The sequence below is a fragment of the Phocoena sinus genome, chromosome 18 (assembly GCF_008692025.1).
Source record: "Phocoena sinus isolate mPhoSin1 chromosome 18, mPhoSin1.pri, whole genome shotgun sequence".
In the NCBI taxonomy this organism is placed as follows: domain Eukaryota; kingdom Metazoa; phylum Chordata; class Mammalia; order Artiodactyla; family Phocoenidae; genus Phocoena; species Phocoena sinus.
In genome coordinates this window covers 5,466,161-5,478,567 of record NC_045780.1, presented here as the reverse complement: position 1 = coordinate 5,478,567, position 12,407 = coordinate 5,466,161, and the positions used below count along the sequence as shown (strand labels likewise).

The following is a 12,407-nucleotide window of genomic DNA, read 5'->3' as shown; positions in this document are numbered from 1 at the left end:
TATAACATGATATTATAGATAGAAAACTGTAAAGACTCCACCAAAAACCTGTTAGAACTAATCAACAAATTCAGTAAAGTTGTAGGATACAAAATCAATATAAAAAAATCAGTTGTGGTTCTATTCTGTGGTTGTTAGAATCTATGTGGTTCTAACAACAAACTGTCAGAAAAAGAAAACAATCCCATTTACTATTGCATCATAAAGAATAAAATACCTAGGAATAAATAACCGAGGAGGAGAAAAATCTCTACGCTGAAAAGTATAAGACATTGATGAAAGAAAATGACTAAGACACAAATAAATGGAAAGAATTTATGTCTTCATGGATTGGAAGAATTAATATTGTTAAAATGTCCATATCATTTAAAGCAATATATAGATTCAAGGCAATCTCTATCAAAATTCAAATGGCACTTTTCACAGAAATAGAAAAAAAAAAAAACCCTAAAATTTGTATGGCACATAAAAGACACTAAATAGGACCACATCACACTGAAAGCTTTTGCACAGCCAAGGAAGCTATCAACAAAATGAAAAGGTAACCTATGGAATAGGAGGAAATATTCACAAATCATGTATCCAACATATATAAAGAACTCATACAACTCAATAGCAAAAAAAGACCCAGCTAATCTGGTTAAAAAACGGGCAGAGGAAGTGGACAGACGTTTTTTTTAGAAGACCCTCAAATGACCAACAGGTAGATGAAAGGCGCTCAACATCACTAATCATTAGTGAAATGTAAATCAAACCCACAATGAGGGAATTTGCTGGCCATCCAGTGGTTAGGACGCCACACTTTCACTGCCAAGGGCGCAGGTTCAATCCCTGGTTGGGGAACTAGGATCCTGCATGCCGCATGGCCAAAAAAAAAAAAGAAAAAAAGCAACCACAATGAGGTATTACCTCACACCTGTTAGAATGACTGTCATTAAAAAGACAAAAGGTAATGAGTGTTGGTGAGGATGTGGACAAAAGGGAATCCTTGTGCACTGTTGAAGGGAATATAAAACTGTATGGCTATTATGGAAATCAGTATAGAGGTTCCTCAAAAAATTAAAAATAGCACTACCATATAATCCAGGAATTCTACTTCTGGGTGTATATCTGAAGGAAACAAAATCAGTATCTCAAAGAGATGTCTTCAGCCCCATGTTTATTGCAGCATTATTTACAGTAACCAAGACATGGAAACAACTTAAGTGTCCATTGATGGATGACTGAATAAAGAAAATATGGTGTATACAGTTGACCTTTGAACAACGTGGAGGTTAGGGGCACCGACTCCCTGTGCAGTTGAAAATCCGAGTATAGCTTTTGTCTCCCCCAAAACTTAACTGCTAATAGCCTACTGTTAACCAGAAGCCTTACTGATAACATAAACAGTTCATTAACACATATTTTGTATGTTATATGTATTACATATGGTATTCTTAAAGTAAACTTAGCATAAAGAAAATGCTATTAAGAAAATTATAAGTAAAATAAAGTACATTTACGGTACTATACTGTATTTATCAGTGCTGTAAGTTTCCATTGCCTGTTTACATGATGAATCATCTGTCAGCACCTACATCAATATTGTCTTACATGTTACAAAACACTGTAGGTGTTATATGTATTACTAACACTACACATCAAAAATGAAAAGATGGGAAAGTCCCTGGCAGTCCAGTGGTTAGGACTTGGTGCTGTCACTGCCGTGGGCCTGAGTTCAATCCCTGGTCAGGGAATTAAGATCCTGCAAACCGTGTGGTGAGCCAAAATAATAAAAATAATAATAATAATAATGAAAAAGAAATTCATATTTACGTATAACGATTCCTGCACTGATAATGAAGAAGCAACAATATGACTGCTTTATGATAGCTTAGTGTTAAGTGATATGATTGCTCTTCATGTTAGCCTAGTCTATTTATATATATACTTTTATAATTTTTAAAAATATTTATTTATTTGGCTGCACTGGGTCTTAGTTGCAGCAGGCGGGCTCCTTAGTTGCGGCTCGCCAGCTCCTTAGTTGTGGCATGCAAACTCTTAGTTGTGGCATGCATGTGGGATCTAGTTCCCTGACCGGGTATCGAACCCAGACCCCATGCATTGGGAGCATGGCGTCTTAACTACTGCTCCACCAGGGAAGTCCCTAGCCTATATATTAATGAATGAATCGGTCTAAAAATGTTATGGCATACAGCATTACAGTCATGTTCATAATACAATATCGGAAAAATTGTTATTTTTTTACAAAAGTGGTGACAGACTGATATGCAATTTCTCCAATTACAGTAGAGAGGCATATAGTATGGTAATGTAATTCTTTGAAAGCAAAATTATAAAACAGTAAGAAAACTAAACATTATTAATTTTATATTAAGTATCACTCACCTTATGCCTACATAAGGATAGGCTATCCACTTCAACACAACTCTTGCACACAATGGTCTACACCAGGGGTTCTCAACCCTGGGCTGCACAGAGGAAGTGAGCGGCGGGCTGAGAATCTAATGCCTGGCGATCTGAGGTGGAGCTGAGGCAGTGATGCTAGCGCTGGGGAGCGGCTGCAGACACAGATTCTCGTTAGCAGAGAGGTTTGACTGCACAGAGACCATAATAAACAATTGCTTGCAGACTCATATCAAAACCCTATCAGTGAGCGGCAAGTGAAAACAAGCTCAGGGCTCCCACTCATTCTGCATTTTGGTGAGTTGTATAATTATTTCATTATATATTGCACAATAAATGTGATGTGCTCAAATTATCCCTAAACCATCCCTCCCCTCCTCCCCCCGGCCCCTGGTCCATGGAAAAATTGTCTTCCACGAAACTGGTCCCTGGTGCCAAAAAGGTTGGGGACCACTGGTCTACATGATGAATACGTAGGTGATGATGATGATGGTGACACAAAAACATCTCATACAGTTAGATTTTCACACGAAGATACACACATACGCAGGAGATAAGTTTATTAACTGTAGGACGTGACAATGATTTACTATTTGTTAAGTAGAAGTAGATCATCATAAAGGTCTTCATCCTTGTCGTCTTCAGGTTGAGTAGGCTGAGGAGGAGAGAGAGGAGGAGAGGTTGGTCTTGCTCTCTCAGGTAGCAGAGCCGGGAGAGGTAGAGGCAGGAGAGGTAGGCACCCTTGGTGTAATTTTACAGAAATACATCATAATTTATCTCTGACTTTTTTGCTTCTTGTCTCTAAAAATGTTTCTATATGGTGCCAACCCTTCTTCCGCCATTTGCTTTAGTTTCAGTGCTTGTATCATAGAAGGATCCATGTCATAAAAGAAGTCAAAAGCAGTGTTGAATAATTGGAACTCTCCTGCCAGATTGTTCCATGTCAGTTTGGTTTCTGTCACCGCTTCTTCTGTGTCTTCTTCCTCATCGTGTGGCTCTGGTTGGAAGTGCTCGTCTACGTCAGATCCTCTTCTGGGAATTCCTCGGGCATGGTGCCTATTAGCTCTTGAATTTCTCCAAGATCCATATCTTAAAACCCTTCACCTCCCACCTCTTTTGCCATGTCCACATCTCTTTCATGATTTCCTCCGTTGGCTCTGTTGTAAAGTCAGACACACAACATCTAGACACAGTTTTCTCTAGCAGGAATTTATTGTTACAGGCTTGATGGCTTTCACGGCTTTTTCTCTAACAATGATGGCATTTTCAGTGGTGCAATCCTTCCAGACCTTCATGATGTTCTCTCTGTTGGTGTTCTCTTCCATAGCGTTGACAATCCTTTCCATAGAGTACTGTGTGTAATGAGCCTTAAAGGTCCTTATGACCCCCGCAATCTAGAGGCTGAATTAGATGTTTGGGGGCAAGTAGACTACTTCAGCGCCTTCAGTGTTGAACTCATGGGGCTCTGGGTGGCTAGGGGCGTTGTCCAGTATCATAAGAACCCAAGGCAGTCCCTTACGGGCAAGGTACTTTTTGTCTTCAGGGACAAAGCATCGATGAAACCAATCCAGAAAAAGTTACTCATTGTCCAGACCTTCTTGTACAACCAAAAGACAGCTTGTGTTTATCTTTTCCTTCAAGGCTAGTTAGCAGCTTTACATGTACGGGCAGTCCTGATCGTAAATCTGTTGCTGAACCCAAGTTGGTGTGCCCGATTCCCAATGAGGCCCCATATATTTTATGCATTCACGACATACCTAACTTTTTCTGATTTTTCAGTATTTTTAGGCTATGCAGTTCGTCTGCGAGGTTTTTCAAATTGTCACAAATCTCCAAAAATTTTTCCAAATATTTATTGAACAAAATCCATGTGTAAGTGGACCTGTGTAGTTCAAACCCACGTTGTCCAAGGGTCAACTGTATATATACAATATTATTCAACCATAAAAAAGAAATAAATCCTGCCATTTGTGACAACATGAATGCCCTTTCAGGGCATTCATGTTGAGTGAAATAAGTCAGGCAAATTCTGTATAATCTCACTTATACGTGGAATCTGAAAAAAAAAAAAAACCAAACTCAGAAACAGAGAAGAGACTGGTGTTTGCCAGAGGCGGGGGTAGGGAGTGGGAGAAATGGGTGAAGGTGGTCAGGAGGTACAGACTTCCTGTTATAACATAAATAAGTTCTGGGGATGTAATGTCCAAGATGGTGACTATAGTTACCAATACAGGTTTCCCCACTATCTGAAAATAGAGCATTCCTGTGAAACCTTTGGCAAGCTCAGATTGTGTAAAGTGAAGAAGCTATTAACTTAGGGACACATCTTGCAAACAGATGCCACAGAATAAATGGAGATAAAGCACAGATGCTCACAGACACAGTACAAAGCTATGATGGCTTGATGGTGAGATGCTGAGCATAGTTTCTGGGGAAAGAGCTTGGCAGTTCCACTCTCCTTGCTTGGGGTTCAAGCCACCCCTGTAAGAGCTCGCTACCAAACAAACTCTGATGCTATTTTTGCTTTTCACCTTTTTTCATAAAAGCAAAAATCCTCTTCAGATTTCTTTCAGTTAGTGAAAACAGGTGCTAATGCAGGTCTTTTGTAAAAGTGAAGTGGCATAAAGTGAACTTTCAAAAAGTGGGGGCTACCTGGACTCTATTATATATTTGAAAGTTGCTAAGAGAGATCTTTATTTAATTATTTATTTGTTTATTTATTTTTTTATTGGCGTATAACTGCTTTACAATGTTGTGTTAGTTTCTGCTGTACAATGAAGTGAATCAGCTCTATGTATACATATATCCCCTCCCTCTTGGACCTCCCTCCCACCCTCCCACCCATCCCACCCATCTAGGTCATCACTGAGCACCGACCTAATCTTCCTGTGCTTTATAGCATGTTCCTGCTAGCTATCTATTTTACAAATGGTAGTGTATTTATGTCACTCCTAGTCTCCCAATTCATCCCACCCTCCCCTTGCCCACTGTGTCCACATGTCCGTTCTCTACATCTACGTCTCTATTCCTGCCCCGCAAATAGGTTCATCTGTACCGTTTTTCTAGATTCCACATATATGCATTAATATATGATATTTGTTTTTCTCTTTCTGGCTTACTTCACTCTGTATGACAGACTCTAGGTCCATCCACATCTCGAGAGTAGATCTTCAGAGTTCTCATCACAGGAAAAAAACTTTAGTAACTGTGTGAGATGATGGATGTTAACTGAACTTATCGTGGTACTCGTATTACAATAAATACATATATCTAATTGTGATGTTGTACACCTGAAACTAATACAGTGTTATATATCAACAATATCTCAATAAAACTGGGGGGGGCGCCTCTCAAAACTCAATAATAAGAAAATAAACAACCCAATTTTAAAAGGCAAAAGATGCAGCAGACATACTACCAAAGAATATGTAGGATGTCATACAAGCATCTGAAAGGATACAATTGCAAATTAAAACCATGATGAGATATAATATGCCTCTTGGAATGGCTAAAATTAAAAATTCTCATCCAACCAAGCGTTGGTGAGGGCATGGTACAACTAATTCTCATACACTGCCAATAGGAATATAAAGTGATACACCCTCTTTGGAGAACAGTTGGCACTTTCTTAAAAAGTGACACAGACACCTCCCATAGGAGTGAGGTATGCTACTCCTTGGTATTTATTCAAGGAATCTGAACTCATACATCCAAACCACGACTTTTATACCAATGTTCATAGCAACTTTATTTGTAAGATCTCCAAAGTAGAAACAATCCAAATTCTATCAACAGGTGGATGAATTGAAATGTTGTGTTATATCTATATAATAGACTACTCCCCAGCGATTAAAGGGAATGAACTGCTGATAATGGGCATACCTTCTTTTACCTTGTTTTACTGCATTTCTCTATATTGTGCTTCACAGATATTCCTTTTTTTTCTTTTTCTTTTTGATATTGCATTTTTTATAAACTGAAGTGTTGTGAAAACCCTGCCTCGAGGGAGTCTGTCGGCACCATTTTTCCAAAAGTATTTGCTTACTTTGTGTCTCTGTGTCACATATTGGTAATTCTCACAATATTTCACTTATTCAATAATTATTTAAATCATTATTGTATTTGATACGGTGGTCTGTGATCTGTGATCTTTGATGTTATTACTACAATTCACTGAAGGCTCAGATGATGGTTAGCATTTTTTAGCAAGAGTGTATTTTTTTTTTAAGAGTGTATTTTTTGATTAAGGCACGTACATTGTTTTCTTAGGTATAACGCTATTGCACACTTACCAGACTGCAATATAGTGTGAACATAATGCTTATATGCACCAGGAAACCATAAAGTAGAAAAAAATGGCTGGCATACAAATAATCAGTTCCTCAGCTGCACTAACCTCACTTCAAATGCAGCTAAGGACCACCCTACTGAACAGCACTAAGGAATATTTCCATCATGCAGAAAGTTCCCTTGGAAAACACTGCTCTAAGGACCTCCACTCCTGATTGATAGTAAGACGTACCTTTTATGAAATTATATTTCCTACACACTTTCCTGTTGGCCACTTTCCCTTGATTACATTTTTAAAAATATTATTTATTTATTTATATTTTGGCTGCGTTGGGTCTTCATTGCTGCTGCGCGCGGGCTTTCTCTAGTTGCGGCGAGCGGGGGCTACTCTTTGTTGCGGTGCGCGGGCTTCTCATTGCGGTGGCTTCTCTTGGTGCGGAGCACGGGCTCTAGGTGCGTGGGCTTCAGTAGTTGTGGCACGTGGGCTCAATAGTTGGGGCTCACGGGCTCTAGAGCGCAGGCAGGCTCAGTCGTTGTGGCGCACGGGCTTAGCTGCTGCTCCGCAGCGTGTGGAATCTTCCCAGACCAGGGCTCGAACCCGTGTCCCCTGCCTTGGCAGGCGGATTCTTAACAACTGCGCCACCAGGAAGTCCCTCCCTTGATTACATTTTGTTTTGCTTGTAAGACAAACACGTATATTCTTTTTAAGGGGTGCATGGATCAACATCATTGTCTTTATTTTGTTTTACAGTTGTTTTTTTCCGCAATGATATTTGAGACTATCACAAATCAAGATCTGCCTGTGATCAAGTGTGTTTAATCAACATAGAAACAATGATTCATCAGTGGGGACATCATCATCGAATCCCTTGGTAAAGTAATATTAAAATGACAACTTTAGCTATTTTCTCTAGAGACCATACTTTGTAAGCTATTGACACCTGCCATGGCTTATGGCTTTTCTTTTTTGTGTATTTAAGTATACTATGTACTCATATCTGGTACAGATGAGCGTCTCTACTCATTGCTACCTGGCACTCCATTCCATCAAGAGCCTTGTTCTCTTTGGGTTTAGATTCAGGAAGGACAGTGATACTAGAATGAGTAAGAAACAGGAATTTCCCTTTCCTCCTTAAAAAGAAGCCAGGCTTCTCTCTCAAGCCTGAATCCCTAATTTCCAACTGTCTCCTGGATTTAGGTAAGTAGATTTTTCCATTTGCTCATTGAGACACACCTGTATAATTTATTTCATTTCTATTTCCCCAAGCATCTTCTTGTTTTAATGGATTTCTGTTTATGGCCCTGTCTAGTTCCTAGGCTTGAAAGCTCAGCCTCGTTTTGGACTGCTTCCTCTCCCTTGACCTCATATTCAGTCAGTTACCAAGTCTTGTCAATTTCCTTTCTTTCCTAGTTCTCCTGTAACCACCTCATATTCCCTAGTCCCGCTGCCGCTTCCCTAATTCCGGCCCTCATAGTCACAATAATATCGTAAGTGGCTTCTTCCTTCTACAGTTCAGCTCACTTAGGGCTGCCACATGGGTCTTCCTGAAGCAGGGCTACATCCTCTACAGCCCGGCTTGGTCTTCCCACGGCTTCAAGTGACATGCACGTCGCTCCATAATCTGGCTCTGACTCCAAGTTCCAACCTTGTTTGTCGTTACTCTTCTTCATGCTATTCATCTATCACAGCCTAGCTATTTACTCAAATGAAGGAAGCTTAAATAACCGAGAAGTGAAAATATTAAATGTCTATATACAATAAAAAGTGAACATAAATTAGCCACTTCTATGGCTTTTATCCAGTTAAGGATTCATACAGATATATAGTCACTCTGTTTTCTTTAACGTAAGTATAATACATAGACACATGCCATGATGCCCTGGACCCCCCCACTTCCCTCCCCAAATCAGAGATATTAAAAATATTCTCAAATTTTAAGCAGTGTGAAATAGGCGTCAATAACAACCTTCTACATGCATGTAAAACTCCTGATTTTTTTTTTTTTTTTGGCCGTGCCACTTGGCTTGCGGGATCTTAGTTCGATCAAACCCATGCCCTTGGCAGTGAAAGGGCAGAGTTCAGTTCCCTGGACCGCCAGGGAATTACCCTAAAACTCCTGATTTAATACATGATTCTTTTTTATGCCAGAAGCATGGTTGGTTTAACTTTTTAACACATATTGGTGTCATAACACATTGACTTATTAATAATTAAGGCATTTTGCATACATAGTATTTTTGTGCAGACAAGAAAAAGTTTAATATTATTTGCTATGACAATTTAAGTCTTAGTGTCTTTTATTTAGTATTTATTTATTTATTTGGGCTGCATCGGGTCTTAGTTGCGACACGCAGTTGTTCTTTCGGTGTGGCCCACGGGCCTCTTCGTTGTGATGCATGGGCTTCTCTCTAGTTGTGGCATGGGGGCTCCAGAGCGCACAGGCTTAGTTGCCCGTGGCATGTGGGATCTTAGTTCCCGACCAGGGATCGAACCCGCGTCCCCTGCATTGGAAGGCGGATTCTTAACCACTGGACCACCAGGGAAGTCCCTTTAAGTGTCTTTCAATGTGAGAAAATAGCTGCACACATTTAAGTGTTTTTCTTATAAAACACAAGCTTTATTAAAAAAATTAATGATGATTGATCTCAGTTCCTAGTATTAAGTGCTGCATTGTGTTCTATGTCGTATAAATTATATTCTTATGCAATATCCAGGGTTGTATTAAGACCTAGTAATTCTGAAACAACATCAGACAACAGTATTTGTTATACAACACCAGAATACAGTATTTGTGTGCAGTTCTTTTTGTCTTTGACCTTATAGTGTCCAAAGCATTATTTTCCGAAGTTATTTATGTTCGTTCTTTTCTTTCCCACCACCTTCACTCTGGTTATGTTAGTTATTCGTGATACAATTAACTTCACTTGGCTTGTATTCCATTTTGAGTTCCCCCTATATCCTGGTTGGCTTTAATGATTTACTTTTTTGAGTATGTGCAACATGACTATGGTCCTGAAAGCTAAAGCTGTGTACTAAAAGATATACTCAGGGCTTCCCAGGTGGCACAGTGGTTAAGAATCCGCCTGCCAATGCAGGGGACACGGGTTCGATCCCTGGTCCGGGAAGATCCCACATGCCTGGAAGCAACTAAGCCCGTGTGCCACACTGCTGAGCCTGTGCTCTAGAGCCCGCGAGCCATAACTACTGAAGCCCGCTCGCCGAGAGCCTGTGCTCTGCAACAAGAGAAGCCACCGCAATGAGAAGCCCGTGCACCACAAAAAAGAGCAGCCCCCACTCGCCGCAACTAGAGAAAGCCCACACGCAGCCAAAAGTAAATAATTAAATAAATTAAAAATATATATATATACTCAGAGAAGTGTCATGCCTTCTTCATGCCTACTACCAAGTTTCCAGCCTTTTTCCACCTACCTCCTGAACTTCACCAGTTCCTTTAGAATTTTTGTATTATTCCTGTTTCTCGTGCACAAAGGAGCAGATACATGTGTATTTTCTTAATCTCCTTCCTTCTTACACGAAGGGTAGCATACTTGAAAGTAGATACTTTTTGCCCTTAGCTTTCTTCACTTAACAGTCTATCCAGGAAATCACTGCATATCAGTTCATGGAGTTTGTCCTCATCCTTCTTTATGTCCTCCATTGTGTGGATGGACCATAGTTTATTCAGTCAACGTCCTATGTATGAGCATTTTGGTGGTTTCTAGTATTTTACAACTGTAAATAATGGTGCATTTAATTGCTGGAGATATAGCCCTCAAAATAGGATTGCTGGCTCAGAGGGTGAAGTGTACAGTAGTTCAGTTAGGTGTTGCCGAATTCCAGTTCCCCTGCAGAAGGGTTGCACCTGTTTGCATTCCCCCAGCAATGTGTGAGAGTAGCTGTTTCCTCACAGCCTCCCTGACAAAATGTGTTGTCATACTTTAAAATTTGTGCCAATACTTTAAAATTTGTACCAGTCTGATAGATAAGGGATATCTCAGTGTTGTTTTGAGTTTTTCTGGTTATGAGTGAGCTTGAACATTTTCTCATATGTTCGAGGGCCATTCTTTATAGCTTTTTTGTGAATTGTCTATTCATTTCTTTTTCCCATTTTTTCTTTTTTCTTTTCCCCCTTATTGTTTATTTATTTATTTCGGCACCAGGTCTTAGTTGCAGCCTGGGGGATCTTCATTGCACCATGCAGGATCTTTAGTTGTGGCATGCGGACTTCTTAGTTGCGGCATGTGGAGTCTAGTTTTCTGACCAGGGATCAAACCCCGGCCCCCTGCATTGGGAGCGTGGAGTCTTATCCACTGGACCATCAGGGAAGTCCCTCTGTTTCCCATTTTTCTACTGTCTTTTGGCTCCTGTGTCCCTCAATGTTAAAAAAAAATTATTTTTTCCTTTTTTTGGCCCGCGTTGTGAGGATTGCAGGATCTTAGTTCCCTGAATAGGGATTGAACCTGGGTCCTGGGCAGTGAGGATGTGGAGTCCTAGCACTGGACTGCCAGGGAATTCCCTAAAAAAATTATTTACATATTAGGGATATTAGTCCTTTATTTCCTTTATCTGTAATACGCATTGCAAATATTTTCTTCTAGCGTGTCAGGTTTTTGTTTTTACTTTTTTTTTAATAACTCAATTTTTAAAAAACTATTTATTGTGGCTGTATTAGGTCTTCGTTGCTGCGCTCGGGCTTTCTCTAGTTGCAGCGAGCTCTTCATTACGGTGCACAGGCTTCTCATTGCGGTGGCTTCTCTTGTTGTGGAGCATGGGCCCTAGAGTGCATGGGCTTCAGTACTTGCAACATGCGGGCTCAGTAGTTGCGGCTCGAGGGCCCTAGAGTGCAGGCTCAGTAATTGTGGCGCACGGGCTTAGTTGCTCCGCGGCATGTGGGATCTTCCCGGACCAGGGCTCAAACCCGTGTCCCCTGCATTGGCAGGTGGATTCTTAACCACTGCGCCACCAGGGAAGTCCCTGTTTGACTTTACTTTATGTCCCTCTTTTAAGATCCAGCTCAATTGCTGTACTCCAGTGAAGCATTCCCACCCCCACTATCCCAGCCTGGAAGTCACCTCTCTCTCCTCAGAAGGTTCAGAGCACTTAAATGCACCTTTCAGAGTAGTCAGTATCAGTTTATGGGGCACATCATATTTCACTTTTAGTTATTTCTTCCTATTAGAGTCAAAACTCAAGGACAAGGTCAGTGTCTTTTTTCCCCTAGCCCCATTGCACCCAGCAGGTGGTCTAGCACTTATCAGATATTGACTAAATAACTCACCAGATACTAACTGAAGAAATGAACAAATAAAATCAGAAATATGGCTTATGGTCAGTAGCAGAAGAGCTACCCTACCCTGCTCTTCACCTGCAGAAGCTTGTGTGTGTGTGTGTGTGTGTGTGTGTGTGTGTGTGTGTGTATGCGCGTACACACGTGTGAGGGCTACACTATGTGTTGGGGGGTAGGAGGTGAGGGGTCCAGCAGCAGAAGTTGCTAGCACACCATCCTCTCAATATATCTCAGTTACTTAAAGCAGGCAAGGGGTGTGATGGTGGCAATGAGCCTATGGGGATGTCTGCCCAGAGCATACTGGGTTGGCCACAAAGTGTGTTTGGGTTTGTCTGTAACATCTTACGGAAAAACCTGAACGAACTTTTTGGCCAACCCAATATTTTAGTTTTTAAGTCCCCTCTAACACAGATACTAATTTAC

General features: G+C 40.6%; 1 protein-coding gene across 1 annotated transcript in view; it reads left to right on the top strand.

The window, feature by feature from the left end:
* The first annotated feature begins 3,767 nt into the window (after positions 1-3,767).
* FLT3 (fms related receptor tyrosine kinase 3) overlaps positions 3,768-12,407 on the top strand; it is a 54,269-nt gene continuing 45,629 nt past the window's right edge. Inside the window, 3 exon segments of the mRNA XM_032611689.1 lie at positions 3,768-3,932; positions 7,448-7,512; positions 7,514-7,568. Coding sequence (XP_032467580.1) covers positions 3,768-3,932; positions 7,448-7,512; positions 7,514-7,568 — 285 coding nt within the window.